General features: G+C 32.8%; 1 protein-coding gene across 1 annotated transcript in view; it reads left to right on the forward strand.

Moving 5' to 3' along the window:
- The window catches only part of FAM160B1 (family with sequence similarity 160 member B1), a 41,805-nt gene extending 24,399 nt beyond the window's left edge, over positions 1-17,406 (forward strand). The window contains exons 12-17 of the mRNA XM_031955915.1: positions 6,189-6,332; positions 7,882-7,972; positions 11,364-11,507; positions 12,866-13,006; positions 14,249-14,352; positions 14,454-17,406. Coding sequence (XP_031811775.1) covers positions 6,189-6,332; positions 7,882-7,972; positions 11,364-11,507; positions 12,866-13,006; positions 14,249-14,352; positions 14,454-14,559 — 730 coding nt within the window. The 3' untranslated portion in view covers positions 14,560-17,406. The remainder of the gene's footprint in view (positions 1-6,188; positions 6,333-7,881; positions 7,973-11,363; positions 11,508-12,865; positions 13,007-14,248; positions 14,353-14,453) is intronic.
- Positions 17,407-19,272: the final 1,866 nt, after the last annotated feature.

Consider the following 19,272-nt stretch of genomic DNA (forward strand, 5'->3'; position numbering starts at 1 on the left):
AAGGAGAGAATATGCATTTATATCATGATTCCTATGTGCCAGATATTCTACTAATATAGTTTACAACTATATATTCTCATTTCATCCTCATAATGACTCTGAGATGTAGGTGCTATTATTGCCCCCATTTTAGATTCAAGAGAACTGGGACGAACTGAGTTTAAGTGATTTGTCTAAAGGCACACAGCTAATACGTTTCTAAAGCTGAATTTTAATTTGAACTTGGGTTTTCCTGTGTCATACAGCTCCTTCCAGTTGTTACCTTTTTGAGAGAATTCCAATTTAGCTTTGGTCTTTTCAGCATGAATGCTTGAAAGTCCTTTATCCCATTAATTAAAGATCATTTTCCTCCCATAGAATTATGTTTGGCCTTGCAGGGTAAATTGATTGCAAATCCGTATTTTTGTCTTTTAAGTATCATATTCTAAAATTTCCTGGTTTCTTAGAAGAAGTTAGAAGAATCTTTTGTGATTCTGATCGTAGTCCCTAGATATTTCAGCAACTTCATTCTGAATAGTTCCAATATTTTTTTTTTTCTGAAATGAAAGCTCTAGATTTTAGCTATGACATTCTTGAGACTTCCTTTTGGGGGTTTCTTTCGGGACTTCATCCCGACTTCATCTTTATTTTGCTTCTTAATTCTAATGGTTTTGTGCTTTTTAAAAAAATATGTGTTTTAAAGAATATATCAGCCAGGACTTGTTTAATTATGGTTTTCAGAAAGTCCAGTATTTTTTAAATGATCTCTCTTACCAAGTTGAATATTTTTAATAATAAATATCTTAAATTTTTTTCAATTTTGCAGTCTTTTGATTTTATTCGAATATATTTCTATTTGTTTCATGGAGCCATTGATTTGATTTTTTTTTTTTTTTTTGCAAATTTATTTTTAATACACATTGTTTTTTGAATCATGTTTGGAAAAAAAATTGGAGCAAAAGGGAAAAACTGCGAGTTAAAAAAACAAAACAAAACAGAAAAAAGACACATTCTTGCTGTTATTGTGTACAGTGTATTCCTGGTTCTGCTTGTTTTGCTCAGTTCATGTAAATCTTTCTAGGCCTTTTAAAAATCAGCTTGTTCATCATTTTTTATAGAACAATAATATTTCATTACCTTCATATGCCACAATTTATTCAGCCATTCCCCAAATGATGGGGATCTACTCATTTTCCAATTCTTTATTACCACAAAAAGAGCTGCTACAAACATTTTTGCGCATGTGGTCCTTTTCCCTCCTTTATGAATTTTCTACATGAGACCTCTACTAGAAACACAGATTGTAAAGATTTTTTCCCAGCTTGGTCTTTTCTAATTTTCAGGAATTCCATATTTCGGTGAGATTTTACTACTTATTCTTGTTTTATTTCTTTACTTAAGAAATTGTGTTTCATTTTTGATCCTACATTTTTTCTAGATATTTGAGTAGTCTTTGTGGAAATTTTTTTTCCTGAGTCTGCTTATAATTATTGAGTTAAATTTCAAATTTTTAGCACTAGATGGATGTTTTCTTTGATTTACTTAGTTTTCGGGCTTAAATTAATCACTTACAGCTTTGTCCCTCCCACTGCACTTTTGAGTGATCAGCTCTGCTTAGGTTCTTTCCCTGATTTCCACCACTCTAGGCTTAATTCTGCGATCATCACCCCTCATTTTTGATATTCAGAGAAATGGTGGATCTTCAGAACCCTTTCATATATCACAGGGCAAGGTATTAGGGACCAGATAGCTCCTGAGCTTGTACTAGTCTGAGCATTGTGGTGGTTCATTGCTGATTACTTCATGTTGCTCTTTTGTGTGACTTATATTATTTCCCTTTTCTCTCCCTTCTTTGTCTTCTTCATGACTTTTTGTTTTTTTAACCATCTTAGGTTTGTTTTTGTTTTTAGGGAAACCCTCTCATTCCTTCTGGCATGCTATATGTATCCCTGCTGGGATACTGTATTGACAGGAAAAGACTACTTAATTTTGTGCAATTCATAAGTAGAAGAAATTACTGTAGTTTCTCATTGGATTTTTTTTATCATGATTCTGTCTGGTGTAAATTTTAGGGTTTTTGCTGGAATACTAGGTAAGTGGAGCTGAGCAGTTTGTCTCCTATTCAAGTGCCTTTCTTGAAGGATAGTCTCTTTACCAGACTTTTAAGTTGTCAGTGTTTTTCTTAAAATGTTTCATCATTGTAATCATCAAACGACCTTGAAGTAGAAAAGGAGGAATTAAAAAGAACTTCCTTTCCTTCTTTGCAGTGATGGGTATGGAACATTCATTACATGTATTTTCAAACTTATTATGGTTATCTAGTTTTGTAAAATTGCTTTTATCCTATGTAGTTGAAGGGTGAGAAGGAGAGTGGGAAATATATTTCTTTAAAAGGTAATGTAAAAACGAAAGATAAGTTTTTTTTTTCTAAATGTGATACTTGGATATGAACATCCAAACATCATTTGCCAGAGTACAAGCTACAGTGGGGTTGTGATGTCCCTCATACAATGAATTTTATTTCTCTTTGAGTAACCTAAGATCAACAGAGATGTTTATTTGTGGGCTTTTGTTTGTTTTTGGCTTCTATGACACATTGTTGAATTTATGATCCACTAAAATTTTCGTGTATTTTCCACTTAAATTATTGTAAAGACATGTCTTTTCTATCTTATACTTAGGTCATTGATTTTTTTTTTTAACCCAAGTGTAGGTCTTTCTAGTTATTCTTTTTAAATTACAATTCATTAGATTAATCCTGAGTTTTATTCATCAGGCTGTTTTTTTTTTTGCATTCCATTTTTCTTGTTTGATTGCTTTAGATCTCTTCTATCTTCATGGCAGACAACTTGGTACATCAGAAGGAGCAAGTCCCCTGTTTCTGGGTCTTACGGTCCTCACCTGTAAAATCAGAGTATTAGATTAGATACACTTTACATTTCTTTTTATTTCTATAAAAAAGATGTGTGGGGCATCCCTGACATTGTAATCCTTTTCATGGAGTGTGGGTGACTCACTTTTTCCCTGCCCTGGCTGGATCACCTTCACTTTCTTTACATTGACAGGTCTGCTTTCCCATATATATACTATACTTAAACTTTTTTTGGTTGTGAGAGGTAACCCTATTGTGGAAAGATACATTTCCCCTACTTACTACAGCAGCTGTAGATCCTCTGCCACTTTGCTTCCACCAGAACAAACTCAGTCACCTAAATTCATGTTAAGGTTAAATCTTATACAAACCATTTACTAAACGATACAGTAAAACTATGATAACATTATAACATTGGTAATATATATAATTATGTAACAGTATAGTAAAACAATAACTAACATTTTTAAGCAAATACAGGAATAAACAATTTATTGCATAAATCTGGTTCACATTCATAGAAATTTGACATGAATGAATAATCCTTCACAACTCTGAATTACATGCCTCGATATCATTGATCCATTTAGGAACATCTCTACTATGGGAAGCCCTTTTTCTGCTTAATGATTTCCTGTTTCTAATTGCTTCTCTTTTTTCCCTAACTTCTCCCCTTTACTTTCAACTGATGAAGCATTCACAAGCGCTCTTAACTCAGTCACACTTAAGAAAATGTTGAAGAAATAGACAATTTTATTGGCTACTAATTCCCTGAAACCAGACACCTATGGAACTTACCTTGTTGGCTCTCTGGGCAATGCAGACATGTGTAATTAACTGTTAGCCAGCCCTTCAAACAACCAATCAGCTTCAAAGCCTTTTATTTCCTTAGCCTGATTTTTCCTTTCAAGCCAGAGAGGGCAGCAGATAGCATTAGATTGCCTGTGTTGGACTAATGAGTAACAGTGGTCTCCTAATGGAATCAGCCTTTCTCTGGTTGATTAGGAATAAGAAATGAACCTATTCTATTACTGGCTTCTTCACATACCTCAGAGCCAACTGCACTGCTTTCTCCTCCTTTCTCTCTTGCCCTTTCTTTACTTTCTCTTTTTATATGGTCATTTACTCCCTTCTGTAGCTCAAGTCTAAAGTATGGAATTACTTTTCTATTTCTGGGTAACAACTCTCAAACTTCTATTTTCCGTTAATTGTTAAGTTGTCCCTCCATATTTAAGTCTCCCGTAGTCTCCAAATAGCTACATGTTTTGTCATTGTGGCCTTTTTTTTTTTTAACCTTTTGAGCCTAAAATAATTAAATTATGTGAATTCTGGGATGATATTCTACAGACCCAGTCAGACCTCAGTCTACAATGTAATCCTCTTAGTCTGGGACTCTTTTTAACTTTTTTTTTCCCCACGTGTATTACACAAGTTTTTAATAAATAAAAGTTTCTTTCCCTTCTAGCATCCAAACTCCTCACCTCTGAAAGAAGAGTCACTGTACATCCTTTACAAGGTGTTTTAAACTTTATCATTATATGAAAGTTCATTTTCTTCCTTTTTTTGGCAATTCTCACATCCTACCTGAAAACTGTATTTACTTAAATATGGATTTTATGATTTTTTTAAATAAACAAAAGTTCTCTTTCCCTTTGAGCTACCAAATTATTCTGACCTGATATCTAAATCCATAATGCTATGCCATCTATAAATTTGATAAGCATTCTGTTTATGCCATTAGCAAATAAATGATAGAAAGTGAGCAAAACAGATCTTATGTTGCTTCATTAGGAATTTCACTCCAGATTCTTTGTTGTTGCTTTTTTAATCATTAAAAACAGTTCTGAATTTATCTAATTTTATTTATTATCATCCACCCCACATTCACTATCTTTTCTACAAATATATTAGAGACTTTGTCAAATATCTTGTCAGCATCCAATATATTTATCATCTTCCCCTGGTCTACTGTTCTTGCAACCCATGATTAAAAATCATGCTTTTAACAATTCATTTTAAAATTTTGCCTGAAATTAAAATCAGGTTCATAAGCTGTAGTTTAAGAAGTATACGTTTCCATTTTTGCCATTTACTTATAGCACCCATTGCAATCTGCATTTTTTTTTTGTTTGTTTTTTGTTTTTTGTTTTTTTCAAAAATGTGTGACAGGCACATAGCAGTTGCATTTGTAAGAATGGTGATTTGTCTTAACTATGTGCTCCCTTAGCTTGGGTCTTACTTATCTCTCTAGCTGAAGATGTTTCTTTATAAGAGTAGTTCTACCTTTCCATCATCCCCTTCTCTGTAATTATATTTTTCACTACTGGTCCCAGTGCTATCTCTTTACCTCCAACATAGTTTGTAAAACAAAAATATAAAAACCCTGCACACCCTTCTGATATTAGCATTTATTCCCAACCTCTGACTTTTAGCATTTCTGATATTTTTATGGACTGTGCCACTTAGTTTTTAATTATCTGCCCTTGATTTCATCTTTCTGTACATGTCTTTCTAAAATCATTGTTGGCCAGTGCATTAACTTCAGTCTTTTTTTCTTATTTAAAATATTTATGCTTATCAAGGAAATTTTGTTCTTCAGTTCAACTTTTTTTTTAAGCCATATTCTACTCTAGAATTTTAGTCTTAAAACTTCTTTTAGCGTACAGAATATGCTAGCAGATGTCCGAATACTTCTTTTTGCTCATCATTACTCTGCCATGGTTATGTGGCAGATTTGTGATCTGTTTCTGAAACTTTTGTCCATTTCTTTTTGGTAGATGCATTCTTAACTCAGCACTGTTTTATACCTTTGTTAGTCCTATCCCAAATGTTCTCTTATGCCTCCCCCATGCGATTTCTGGTTCGCCTCAAATGAATACATCTTCTTGATCCTTCTTGGTTCTTTTTATCTGTTCCTTTGGAATAAAAATATATCTTTTGTTTGCTAAGTTATAGTCATGAGTTGAATCCTATTTTTGAGTTAAAATATAAAATTCATTTATTAAGTACCTTTTGCTCTAATGTGAAGCTACAAGTATTTTATTGCTGGGTTTTATTTTTGCATTTGACCTTCTGTGAATTAATTGCTGGTCCTTTAATCTTATTTTCTTATCTCTTTATTCACCTGTTCCCTTTTGTGTATCTATAAGTCACTAAACATATATTCTTATTAGATGCACTTCAGCTGACTAAGAGTATAGTTTTCATATGTGAAGTCTTGATTAAGAAATTCAAATCTTTGCTCTTCAACATCATCTTCTTTACATTTTTAAGGTTCACATCTCATTTTAGTAAGGTTGTAACAAAATATTTTCTTTATTTCTAAAATTTAACTTAGGGATTTGGAAGAAGATCCATTATTTACTGATCTTTCACCAGAAAACACTTTGTCAAATCAAGAGTGGCTTAGTTCTTCACCACCTACTACTCCGGAACATCCCAAAAATGATGGAAAAACTGAAGTCCATAAAATTGTAAATAGGTAAGTTTCTGTTTAAATAGAATTCACATGGCTTCATTTTAATTTTGCATCTATAATTTGTGTGAATATGTTATTTATGTAGTTATTCATTTAAAAATTTCCAAAAACATATTGTGATGTCAATAGAAGCCTTTTCTTTCACAGCTTTTATTTACTACAGTATAAGGAAACAGACAACTATGCCATTCTCTTTTTTTTTTTTTTTTTTTTTTTTTTAATTTAATAGCCTTTTATTTACAGGTTATATGCATGGGTAACTTTACAGCGTTAACAATTGCCAAACCTCTTGTTCCAATTTTTCACCTCTTACCCCCCCACCTCCTCCCCTAGATGGCAGGATGACCAGTAGATGTTAAATACATTAAAATATAAATTAGATTCACAATAAGTATACATGACCAAAACATTATTTTGCTGTATAAAAAGAATCAGACTCTGAAATATTGTACAATTAGCTTGTGAAGGAAATCAAAAATGCAGGTGGGCATAAATATAGGGATTGGGAATTCAATGTAATGGTTTTTAGTCATCTCCCAGGGTTCTTTCTCTGGGCGTAGCTGGTTCAGTTCATTACTGCTCCATTGGAAATGATTTGGTTGATCTCATTTATGCCATTCTCAATAATTAAAGCTGAAGCTAATAATAAAATCCAAGAGAAAATAAGTTTGACTACAATCTAAATTAAAAAAAAATAAATAACAATGGTTTTTAGCAGGATCAAAATATCAGTTCTTATGGAATCTTAAGATTAAATAGTATGGGGGCAGCTAGGTGGTGCAGTAGATAGACTACCAGCCTTGAACTCAGGAGGATCTGAGTTCAAATTTGATCTCAGACACTTAATACTTCCTAGCCATATGACCCTGAGCAAGTCACTTAACCCCAATTGCCTCAGCAAAAAAAAAAAAAAAAAAAAAAAAAAAAAAAGATTAAATAATACACTACTTTGGAAATGTTAAACAACACCATGATACCACACTGTTGATTCAAATAAATTTTCTTGGCCAAATATATCTTTCTATTCATTTTCTTGTTTCTGTTTAGATTTTACTAAATGAGGCCAACAAAATTTAGACATTTATCTGCCTTTTTGTTTCCCCATTGACCAAAAGCCTTTCTCTTCTTTTTTTGCTTAAACAATAATTTGAGATCTCATACTAAGTTTTTGTCTTTATAGATTTGCATGTTACTTAAGATCAACAATGTTTTAAATTTACTTGGGAACTGAAAATGCTTCCATTGATCAGCAAATTAGATCTACTTATTCTTTAGCATGAAAATAAAAACAAACCCAAGCTGTTTAATAAAATGCTCTTAAGGGCAACTTAAAATTATAGAAAAATATTTTCCTTGTAGTATATTTGATGTAAAAATTAGGCAAGTTACATATTGTCATCTATACTTTTTCTGAGAAGTCTTCTCTTGAATTGACTTAATTCTGCTCAAAAGGCACCACTAGGCAAAGGGAATTGCTTTTTAACAGTATTGTCAAATGTAGAAACAGTGGTACTTAAGATGTCTTGCTTTTTTTTTTTTTTTTTTTTTTAAGTTTTCTCTGTCTAGTACCAGATGAAGCAAAATCATCCTATCAGGTAGAGGGCACAGGTTATGACACCTACCTCAGAGATGCTCATAGGCAGGTAAGTAAAGCTACTAATTTTTTAAAAGTTAATTTTAAAAGTTAATTAAAGAGGCCCATACTCTGAAATAAGAACAGTAAAAAAACTTATTTTCTATCTCTTTGTGTATATAGACTTAACTTATCTATGCCCCTTTCTATTTTCTTGTTAGTAAATTATTTCCCACCCTTTCTTCCTTCCTGTGGTAGACTTGATACCACTAGCCATTCCTAATCACTCCTTCCCTTCAGTCCCCACCAGACCAGGTTTCTTTAACTCACTCACTTTTATTAGTTGAGAAAAAAAGATTGGGAGGGAGAAAAAGGAGGAAAAAAAATAGAAAATATGATTTTGCTGCCAAGCCCCTACTACCACTTCTCCCTCTTCCCTACCCTACTTAATTCTCCCTTCCCTCAGTAGATGATGGCACTATAAACTCTCATTATAGCGAGAGAGAAATGAGGAAGAAACATTTGCCTGCTTGTTCCTTGCTTCTTTTCTCTTCCTCTCCCAATAAAAGAAAGAAAGGAACTCTTTCCATGTCTTCATTCCTCCAGAGCCAGTCTGGAAAGGATTGGGAAGAGAAAACCTCTATTCTTCCTCGCTGAAATGAGCCAGGTACTGTGCTAACTGCTGGTTATTCAAAAAAAAAAAAAAAAAAAAAAAACCCATAAAAAATTAGTTTCCACCCTTAAGAAGTTCAGTCTTATATGGGGAAAAAACATACAAATGACTATGTACAAGCAGTTGGGAGATGGAAGGGATATTGCAATGAGACTAGTGTCACTGGCTTTTAGAATACATGGAAAGGGAGTAAGGCATACAAAAAGGGCAGGAAAGGGTGGGGTGGGAGGCTGGTAAGTTGTGAAGAGTATTGAATGCCAAACAGGATTCTATATGTGATTTTGGAGATAGGGATACATTGAAGTTAATTGAATAGGAGAATGAGCTGATCAAACTTGCACTTTTGAGAATATCAGTTTCATAGCTAAGTGAAATATAGGTTAAAGTAGGAAAGAGACTTATGGCTGGAAGATCAACCAGCAGCCTTTTGCTGTAATCTACATTATGAGGTATTGAGTTCCTGCACTAGGGTGGTGGCAATGTTAGTGGAATATATAAAACATAAGAGAAATATTACCAAGGTAAAGTTGATAGCATATTGTATATTGGGGATAAGAAAGAGCATGGAGTTGGGAATGACATTCTAGGTTGTGAGGCTGGGTATCAGAGAGAATGGTAGTACCCTTGACAGTGATAGGGAAGTTAGAATGAAGAAAGAGCTTGGGGTGAAAACAAAATGAATTTGATTTTGGATATATTATGTTAAACGATGACACAAAGCATCCTGTTTGAGATGGCCACTAAGCATCTGGAGATGAGAGACTGGTGGTCAAGAAGGAGGTTAAAGCTGGTATGTAGACTGAATATCACCAGCATAGAGATGATAATTGAATCCACTGGAGCTGATGTGATCACTAAAGGAAATAGTATAGAGGGGAAAAATCCCAGATCAGAGTCCTGGTAGACACTTCTTTTAATGGGTATGATCTGAAGAAAGAGCAGCAAAGAAGACTTAGAAGGAGCAGCTACTTAGGAGAACTAGCACAGAACACTATCGTGGAAACCAGAGAGAAGAGATCATCATGAAAAGGATGATCAGAGGGTCAAAGAAGAAAGATCAAGTTGGAAAAATAAATATATCCTTTCTCACTTTCTCAGTAGTCAGTCCTCCCTTTCTTATTTCCTGACTATCCCACTTACCAGCCTCTGTGCCAATTCTCATTCCCTGCTTAAAATCATAGATTCAGACCTGGAAAGGAGCCCATCTAGTCTCTCTCCTTTACTTTACAAAAACAAAAACCAGGGCCTAGTGAGACTGAGCCACATCAGTGTTAAGTGATAGAGCCAGGGATCAAAACTGGGTCTTCTTATTTCAAAGCATTGTGTTTCTTTTGTGCTTTATTGATCAGCAGAGAGCTGGCTGAGAGGTCTTTCTTGCATCTAAAGTGTAACTTCCAATGTTTCTCAGACTCATTCCAGCTGCTAAATACAGTGGAAAGAAAGATGTTCCTGGCATCGCTTATTTGAAATTCTAATGTATTTTTTCATGGAATCAATCTTTTAAACAATTAAATACTTGAATTGTAATCGTTCAGTTTCCCAAATTGTGAATTATCTGTATATGATTTGTGGGTTAAAACCATTTATGAAAATAATTTTCAAAATTTCTTTTGAATCAGAATTTTAAAAACTTAAGTGTAAAAATGCTTTATATGGGGTACACAAAAAATGTCTTAAAGCCTAAGGGCTAAATTGAAATTGTTAGTTAACAGTTGTTAGTTAGTTCCATCATTTCTGATTCTTCCTTGTCTAGTGTGTTCCATTAACCTAAATTCCTTTTTTAACTGATATATAGATATTTTGTGTGCTTTGAAAGTTATGGTAATTTGAGGAACTTAATTGGGTTTAACTATTTTAATTGTCAGTTTAAAAAGACATCTTGTTTTTAAAAGGCTGAAGTTAACACTAATAAAAACTTTAATATTTTATCATGAATGTTTTGTACATACAAAGGTAAATTTAAGAAGAATTATTCTTTCATGTAAATTTTGCAAGTTGCATGTTTAAGAAAATGTTCTTTTTATTATTGATTCTTCAAGGTTTATAATATAAGATGAAAGAGCAAAAATTTTCACTTAAATTTGATATTATAGACATAGAGAGGAGAAATATTGATCATTTATTTTTCCTGAAAATGTTCATCTTTCTTTTGTGAAATAACAGTTACAGGCCCTAACTATGATCACATGCTATGTCACTGCTTTTTTGCTGAGATATCTATCCATCTTCATGCCTTTTGATGCTAAATTAGATATTTTGCTCTGGACTTAACCTTACTTTTTAAAACCATTCTAGTTGAAAATATTGAAGGAAATAAGTGCTTTTTTTTTTTTCTTTTGGTGAAAGTGATACTTTCATCATACTCTTTGTACTCTGCCACCTTGTCACTTACAGCCATTTCAATTAGGTGTTCCTCCTTTGGAGTTATATAAGCCAAATATCAAGCAAAGCCCAATTAAGATCAGAGGATAGCAGATGTGAGGTTGGAAGACATCCTGGAGATAATCCACTCTAAACTCCTCATTTTTCAAATAATGGAAACCAAAACTCTAAGGAATTAAGGAGATTTGCATGAAGTAATATAATCACTGGAAGTTCAAATTCAAACTCAAGGCTTTTGAGTTCAAATCTAGCACTCTAACTTTTTTCACTACATCCCACTATTGTTTCTTGTAAGCCTATCATTGTATCTATTTTGGTAAATAAATATACTGTAAAGTATTTCTGAAAATCATTTTTGTTTAAAATTTATTAGCTCAATTTAACCATCCAAATACCTTTTTCTTAGTTCCGGGACTATTGTTCTATCTGCTTAAGATGGGAGTGGCCTGGATCTCCAAAAGCATTGGAAAAATGCAATTTAGAAGCAGCTTTCTTTGAGGGTCATTTCTTGAAAGTTTTGTTTGACAGAATGGGAAGGATTCTTGATCAGGTAATTTGAAATAAAGTACTTATTTTGAAGTCCTGCAAAAGTCTTTTTATGTGTTAGGGAATCCAATGATTCCAGCAGATTTTGAAGTGTTGTAACAGTCTTATCATTTCTCAGAGAATCCAATAATTCCTGAGAGTTTTCAAGTCCTATGTCTCTGTGTTTGTGTTCTTTCAAATTACTATTCTTTGTAAATTGTACTTGTTTTAATTAGATCTTCAACAAAGCAATTATATTTTCTTTGTCTCACTTAATAACTCATGAAACTTTATTTCAATTTAGTACTCTTACTACCTCTTTGGTGACCTAATTTCCTTTAATAATCAGCTTAGAAAACTAAACTTGCATTTATATTGGAAATTTAAAAACAGCATTGAAGAGTAGAGATTTAGGAATGAGAATTAGTGTTCATTATCTTTTTTTTTCTTGTAAAAAAGCTTATAACTAAATTGGGCCCTCCTGAGGCCATACTTTGCTGACACCTAGTCTAGTCTGACCTTGATAATTGTGATATGCAAAGACCTTGTTCTTTCTCTATGAAACTGTGAGAGAATAGATCATCAAATAAGTATTTTCTTTTTGTGAAGAACTTGTGAAGAGTTCTGGTTATTTTTTCATCTTTGACCTTTTATTCACCTTGGCATAAAATATTTCTTTTGCGTGTACTATATTAAATCTAGGTGAATAAAAAATAATCTCTTATGAATTGGCACACTAGTAGTCTTTCTCTGACTTCAATCACTTTATCAGTGAGTAATATAGATTTACGTAACATCTCTTCTGTATTTATTGCTCCTTTCTGCCCACACTATCCTCTATAGAGAGAGAGGAGAAATGTTACATTTTTTCATATAGATGTTAATCATTTGTTTTTCCTGAAAGTTTTCATATTCTTTGACTTCTTATATGTTGGGATAAATCCTATAGAACATTTTAGGAACTAGAAGAGCCCTTACTCGATTGATCTTAGCCAAAATGCTGAGAAGCAGTATTCCTTCATTTTACGAAAAAAGAAAATGGACACTCATAGAAGTATGTTATTTTCCCTAAGTCACAAAATTAGTGACAGAGCTAAGATTTGTACATTAGAGAGTGAAAATATCTAAATTATGTTTTTGCATCTATCTATATAATAAATTATATTTATTAAAAATGTATATTTTTTAAAATCTATGCTAAAGATTTTGGGGTGGTTATTTTTTGGCTTGGGTTAAGGCTAATGGTTGCCTTTGGATGCAGAATATCATGAAAAATAAGATGATGGGCTTTATTTTCTGATGAACTGAAGTAATAAATTAAGTAGAATACTATCAAATATAAGAAAAATGATTTATGATTTTTCTGTTTTTTCCTTTCCACAGCCATATGATGTAAATTTACAAGTAACTTCAGTGTTATCAAGACTTTCTCTGTTCCCTCATCCTCATATACATGAGTACCTTTTGGATCCATATGTGAACTTGGCTTCTGGCTGTAGATCACTTTTTTCTGTTATTGTCAGGGTGAGTGATTAATATTTTATGTTATATGGGGTTCATAGAAGTGCTAATCTATTAGAATTATTAAGAAAATGTTATATAGTAGATTTAATGTAGTTACATGCAAAGGAAATATTTTATACATATTCCCTGAAAAAAAGGTGACATTTACTACATTCTATGACTTAGGTTATACATATAAAGAAATAGTGTAATATAAACCAGATCAGCCATATTTCTACCATGAAAAGAAGGTGAGCATATGTGGGTGTTATGCTATAATATATACTAGACACTGTACTTGGAGTCATATTTGAGTTCTAGGTGAGGATGTGCACTTTACTTCCTTCCTTTTGACTTTGTTTCTTGATCTCTGAAATGAAGGTTTTGGATTAAATAAGTTCTGAGGTCCATTTCAGGTCAAATTATTAGAGCTGGAAAAGACTTTGGAACTGAGCAACTCCACTTTCCCTTTTTTACAGATGAAACAAGGGCTTAAAAAGTTCATGGACTTAACCCAATATCACCCAGAAAATGAGAGAAGGAAGAGTTGACTCAGAGCCTTTTACTTAAAGTCAAATTTTCTGTCCTTGTTCTCATTGCATGATGCTACTATTAGTCTGATTCTGTGAAATTCTGTTTTACCTGTAGATGAATAAAGTAGAAGATAGCCCTAAATGCAAGACTCAGCCTGCTCCTTATGATCAGTATCTGTGACTTTGGGCCAGCTCACTTATTCTCTAGACTTCAGTTTCCCATCTATAATATGGAGAGCTTAGATTCAGTACCTCCTAAGGTCGCTTCCAACTCTATATCTGTGATCCTGTTGAAAAGTATACCTTTAAATGCCATTATGTTAAGTTTTTACATTAAGTCTGAGTGAATATTTTGTCATTGAGAGGTATGTTTATTAGTAAAAACTGACATTTTTCTCTGTGTATCTTAGAGTTGGTTATATAGAAGTTTTATAAGAATAGGAACTCTCATTGTACAGTGCTTTTAAAGTTTACAGAAAACCTTCACTAAAATTCTCTTATAAGCTTGATTAAGCATATGTTATTATCCTCTTTTCCACATAAGTCAACTGATGTTCAGGAAGACTTAAAGCTTTTAAGGAACAGAACCTAAATCCGAACCAGATTTTCCCCAAGCTAACATTTGCATTTTTCCCCATACTTAACACTGCCATGAACTGCTCTTATTTTCTAGGAAGTTTCCATGTGTGGGACTTGCTGGATACAGTCTTTTGTTATTGTGTATTTCTAGGTTGTTGGAGATCTTATGGTCCGAATCCAGCGGATTCCAGATTTCACCCCCAAACTTCTGCTGGTCAGAAAACGACTACTTGGTTTGGAGCCTGAAGGTCCAGTGTAAGTCATAATTAGACATGTAGTCATATAAAAACTTATAATAATTTTGCTATTTTGTGATGATTCCCTTTTAATTACTTTAGTTCTTTTAACTTTGCTAGGATTGACCACGTGACATTACTAGAAGGTGTGATTGTATTAGAAGAGTTCTGTAAAGAATTGGCAGCAATTGCATTTGTGAAATATCACACTTCATCTACACCATGAAGGACATCTTTATGGTAACTTCCATGTCACTCAGGCAAGAAAGGTTGAAGCCTTAAACTGGCCAGAACTATGGAGGTCACAACTGAATGGACATTCTTGGTAACAGGTGTACAATTTTTGATATTGTCTTTTATTGTAGTGGTTCTGTATATAATTGCACGTCACTGATCCCAGGATGCAATCAAAGGAACTTCAGGAAACAAACATTTCTAATGACTTTCTAATGGCTGTAAAAATTTCTGATGTCATAACTTTGACCTTATTTTATTTTAATCTTATTTTGGATAATGGGGCTTTTTGACACTCTGAAGCTCAATACAAATGTTCTTTTTGATTGATATGTAGCAAAGAAAACCATTGGTTTTTGTAAATTTTGGATGCCAGAATTCTTATCAAGCAAAGCATGAAAGGAAAATGGAAATCAGATAATGAAAAACATGCATTAAAAAAAATTTATTCAGTACCTAAAAAAGGTAGGGAAAAGATAAGATTTTTAGAACAAATTAGCTTCCTTCAATCTTTTATAAGATAGGATAATTTAGTATAATGAAGAAATTCTTAATTCATGTACTGGATATTTAATCAATTATGTATTTTTCAAAATGTTATTTTAATCTTGTTTAGCAATATTAAGAATTGATTTCATATGCTGTTTTCAGTTTATTTAAAGTATCATATTTGCCACTGTGTTTGCTAAAACAGTATTTTTTTAACAAGCTTATTTAACACAAATTGGGTTTAGAACATTTTGTGCCTTGGCAATGTGTTTTGTGATCTTATTATCCTATTGAATTTCGTGATAGTTTCTAGGCAAAGAACTGACTGATACCACTTTAATAAGCAGCAATCTGAATGCCATCATCCTCAATGTTTACATTTTTCTTTATTGAAGTCTTTTATATAGGGTTCTAAAGGGAAAAAAAAATCATAGTCTTTCAATGTCCCGCTTATATGTCAAAGGATTTTGGTAAATTGCTAGGGGTGTGTGTGTGTGTGTGTGTGTGTGTGTGTGTAGTGGGTGCTTGAAGGGGAATATTGGGTAATTTATCTTTGGGGGTGAGTGGACAAAGCAGTGTGTGTTGCTGTCACTTGGTCTTTTTAATTTAAATGATATTAGTACTCAGATCAGTTCTTCTAAGTTTGTTTAGGAGTTTTTTTTTTTTTTTTTTTTTTGTTAACATTTTTAAAGTTAAGCAGCTGCACTTTCTTTTTCTTTATTACCAGTCCACTTAAAAATGTTTGGGGGAAAAATGTTAACTTTATAATCATGTAAAGGGAATCTGTCACTGCCTCTTTGAGAAGGTATATTTACTTAGCATATATTTGCATGTCTGAAGACTGCACTGCCTGTGTATAGGACCAAATTATAAACTTTTGTGTATTTAAGGCGTTTGCTTTGATTTCATTTGTCTGTTCTCTTATGTTTCATAAAGCTTCATTTCATTGTTAGATAAGAACAAGATTTTAAGCAGTTATGAATATTCTTAACAGTAGATTTACCACCTTTTAAGACAGTATGTTTTTAAGTAATTTAAATCAAATCTGTAATGATATTCCAAATTTGCAAAGTAAAATAACAACAACAAAAAAATCAAGTTCCTAAAATTGCAGGTGTTAACATGTGTAGTTTTCTAATGGAGTTTCATTCAGTCAGCTATTGTTATCAGTCAGTTCATGCAAAGAGTACTGCATTCTTATATTGTAGAAATTGTTTACTTAATTTGAATTATTTAAAATTTAATGCATTGAGGTAAATTTTGCTTATTAATATTTTCATATGTTGATATATAATTGTTTAATGCTTAAGATTTGACTGATGTTTTTACCTCTCAACCAAATACTATTCATTTCTCACTCTCAGATATGGGTGTTTGAGCTCATCCACAAAATCAAGCTAAGAGCTTTAGTACTTGTTTTTGTAATGGGTGCTGCTTATGAAACCATAGTTATTAATACAGTGACTTCCAAATAAGTTAAAATTAAGATGAACTTTTGTTTTTATTTTTTATTTCAAATTTTCATATGCACTTTTCGTTGTTTAGGAAGATAGGAAAAATCATTCAGTGTTGGATCTGAATTTGTCAGTGGAAAGTTGCAATAAATAGCTAGTTTTATTGTTATTCTATTGATAGGGCTCTATATTTCCTATCAGTGAACATTTAAATAAAAGGTTGTTAATAGCTAGTGTTGGACTAAAAAACACCACTAAGATGATGACCTTAAGGAGATCTCAAATTGAATTTTAGCTTTGCTGTGTATTTGTGTAAATAGGAGTGCACATTTAAAAAAAAACTTCTTTACCAGGGAAGTTGCTGTTTTCAAATCCTATTGAAGTTTTCATAATGAGCATCAGTCTTAGCCTATTATCATTACAGTGCTCACATTGTGACTATATTTCTCACAATATAACTGTGCAATATGGGAGCTGTGAGTTAAAACACAGCTTTTCAGTCTGGTTGTACATTACTTTATGTATATATAAGGACCAAAATCCTTAGCTTGCTTACACTGTTGCTAGTGTAAAAATTGTTACACCTAATTTTACAGGGCACAAATTATGGAATTATTTCATAAATTGGTAAATTTTTCCATGAATTATTATACAAATATAAAATTACCATTTAATTATGAAGGTTCATAGACATTGATAGAAGAAACCGTGAAATGCTAACTCACAAATTACATGGTGTTTGTATTTTGGGTTGTACAATAAATCCAGATATCTATACTATGATAATAATCCAGTGCTTTAACACACAATTGATAATCATTTCAGGCCCTGTAAAATAATGTTACTGTAAACTCTTTGTTTGCCTCTTGCCTTGTTTACATTAAACAGGATATTCAGTAAATTTTTTCTATTGAACTTTGTATAAATTGCTGACTCAACAGTGTTACCATGGTTTGTCAGTCATGGAACTATCCCAAGAAGTTATTGGAGTACATACTTTAACTTTTACAAAGAAGATTGTGATAAAGTTCAACTCTGTGCTAACCAATGCATGCAGGACTGAGGGATAACCTAAAAATAAATTAATTTAATTTAAACTACATGTGTATTTCTATTTTTGGAATCTGAATTATATATGTTTCATTTGTCGCAAGTATTTAAAGGAAGGATGGCTTATAACACATAATATGTCACTTCATTCTAAATGCTATTTTTTAAAATTACTATTATTTTGCCTGATGATTAGCCAATTCAGTCAAGTATAAAATTCTCTGCATGGATAACTGAATGGAACAAGTATAGTATACAGCATAGTCTTAAGAAGAAACAAAGCCAGCCATTTACTTTCACCCCTGCCTTTCAACCTAAAACTTTAGAATTTGAGAGAAGAAAAGAATTTTTCAAGTAGTATTCCCAAGTGGATAGATAGTTTTTATGAATTAGGAATTTTGCAGTATTTCATTCATTAAAGTACTATAATAACCCCAAGGAAAACTTGAAAAATCCAAGTCCTATTTCAGAGAAAATGGTATGTCTATGTGTGTAAGAGTTGATTCATCGCCATAGATGTTTCTGGTCTTTGCCAATCCATTTAAGTTCTACTATTACTACAAACTACTATAATATACCTGATACCAGGTATATCATCCACAAATTTATTTTTTCTTATTTGGTTACTGCATGTCTTATCTACATATATCACATTCTATGTTACGTTCCTGCTCACAAAAACATCTTAGTTGGACTTAAATTCATTCACAGTCTAGTTCCTGTCTCTTTCTGGACTAATGACCCTCTTCCTTGATGTAGTTCATGCTCCAACCATACCAGTCTGTTTGCTACTCGTGGGATGAACATTCCTGGTCCCACCTCAGAGCCTTCGTAAAAGTTCTCTCTCATGCCTGGAATTCTTCCTCAACTCTTCTTGGAAGTTCTAATTCTCTACAGGAATAAGTTTCTGGCAGTGAAGTCAGAATCTGAGTTCACTTCTGATCCTTATTACCTGTGTGATCTTAGGCAAGTCAGTTAACTTTCCTAGGCCTTGGGTTTCCTCACCTGTTGAATTTGGGTTTACTAGATGACCTCTGAGATCCCTTGTAGTTTTAGTTCTATGATCCTATGATTTCCAGTAAGTAACACTGCCCCCAACAAAATTCCTCTTTTCTGTATCGCTCATATATACTGATTGCTACATTTGGGGTTTCTCCTCAATAGAAGTAAAGCTGCTTTATAAGGTAAGGCCTCTCTGCCTTTCTTATCTATTCCCTTCATATCAATACATTATTCAATGGTTGCCACATAATAGGCTCTTAATAAATGCTTGTTGATTGAAACTACTTTTGATACTGATGGGAAATGCTAACTCCAATTATATTTTTGTTTTCTCTGTGCTTTCTTCCCATTTTGGCTCATATCTCCCAGGAGGTCAGGAACGGTAGTTAAATATTATGACTTAATAAATATTAAGACTCTTTCTTCCTGGGTTGTAGGAAGCATATGCCTGTAGAAATAGTGAATTAAATTTCTACTGGATTCGAAATGAAAAGTAAAGCCCAAACAGCTACAGTGGTCTTTTTAGTTTGTTTTTCTGAATGTCAGGTAAGTAATAAATATTCTGACTTAAATTTCTTCCCTTGGTCTAAACTAGGCCTTAATAGTACCCCTTTTGCTTATTGCCACAACGCAGAGCAATGTCTTCTGAAAAATTTGGAAGAGGCAACATGTTTTCATAAAAAGAACATTAGACTCAGGAGGTAAAGGAC

The sequence above is a fragment of the Sarcophilus harrisii genome, chromosome 2 (assembly GCF_902635505.1).
Source record: "Sarcophilus harrisii chromosome 2, mSarHar1.11, whole genome shotgun sequence".
NCBI classification, from domain to species: domain Eukaryota; kingdom Metazoa; phylum Chordata; class Mammalia; order Dasyuromorphia; family Dasyuridae; genus Sarcophilus; species Sarcophilus harrisii.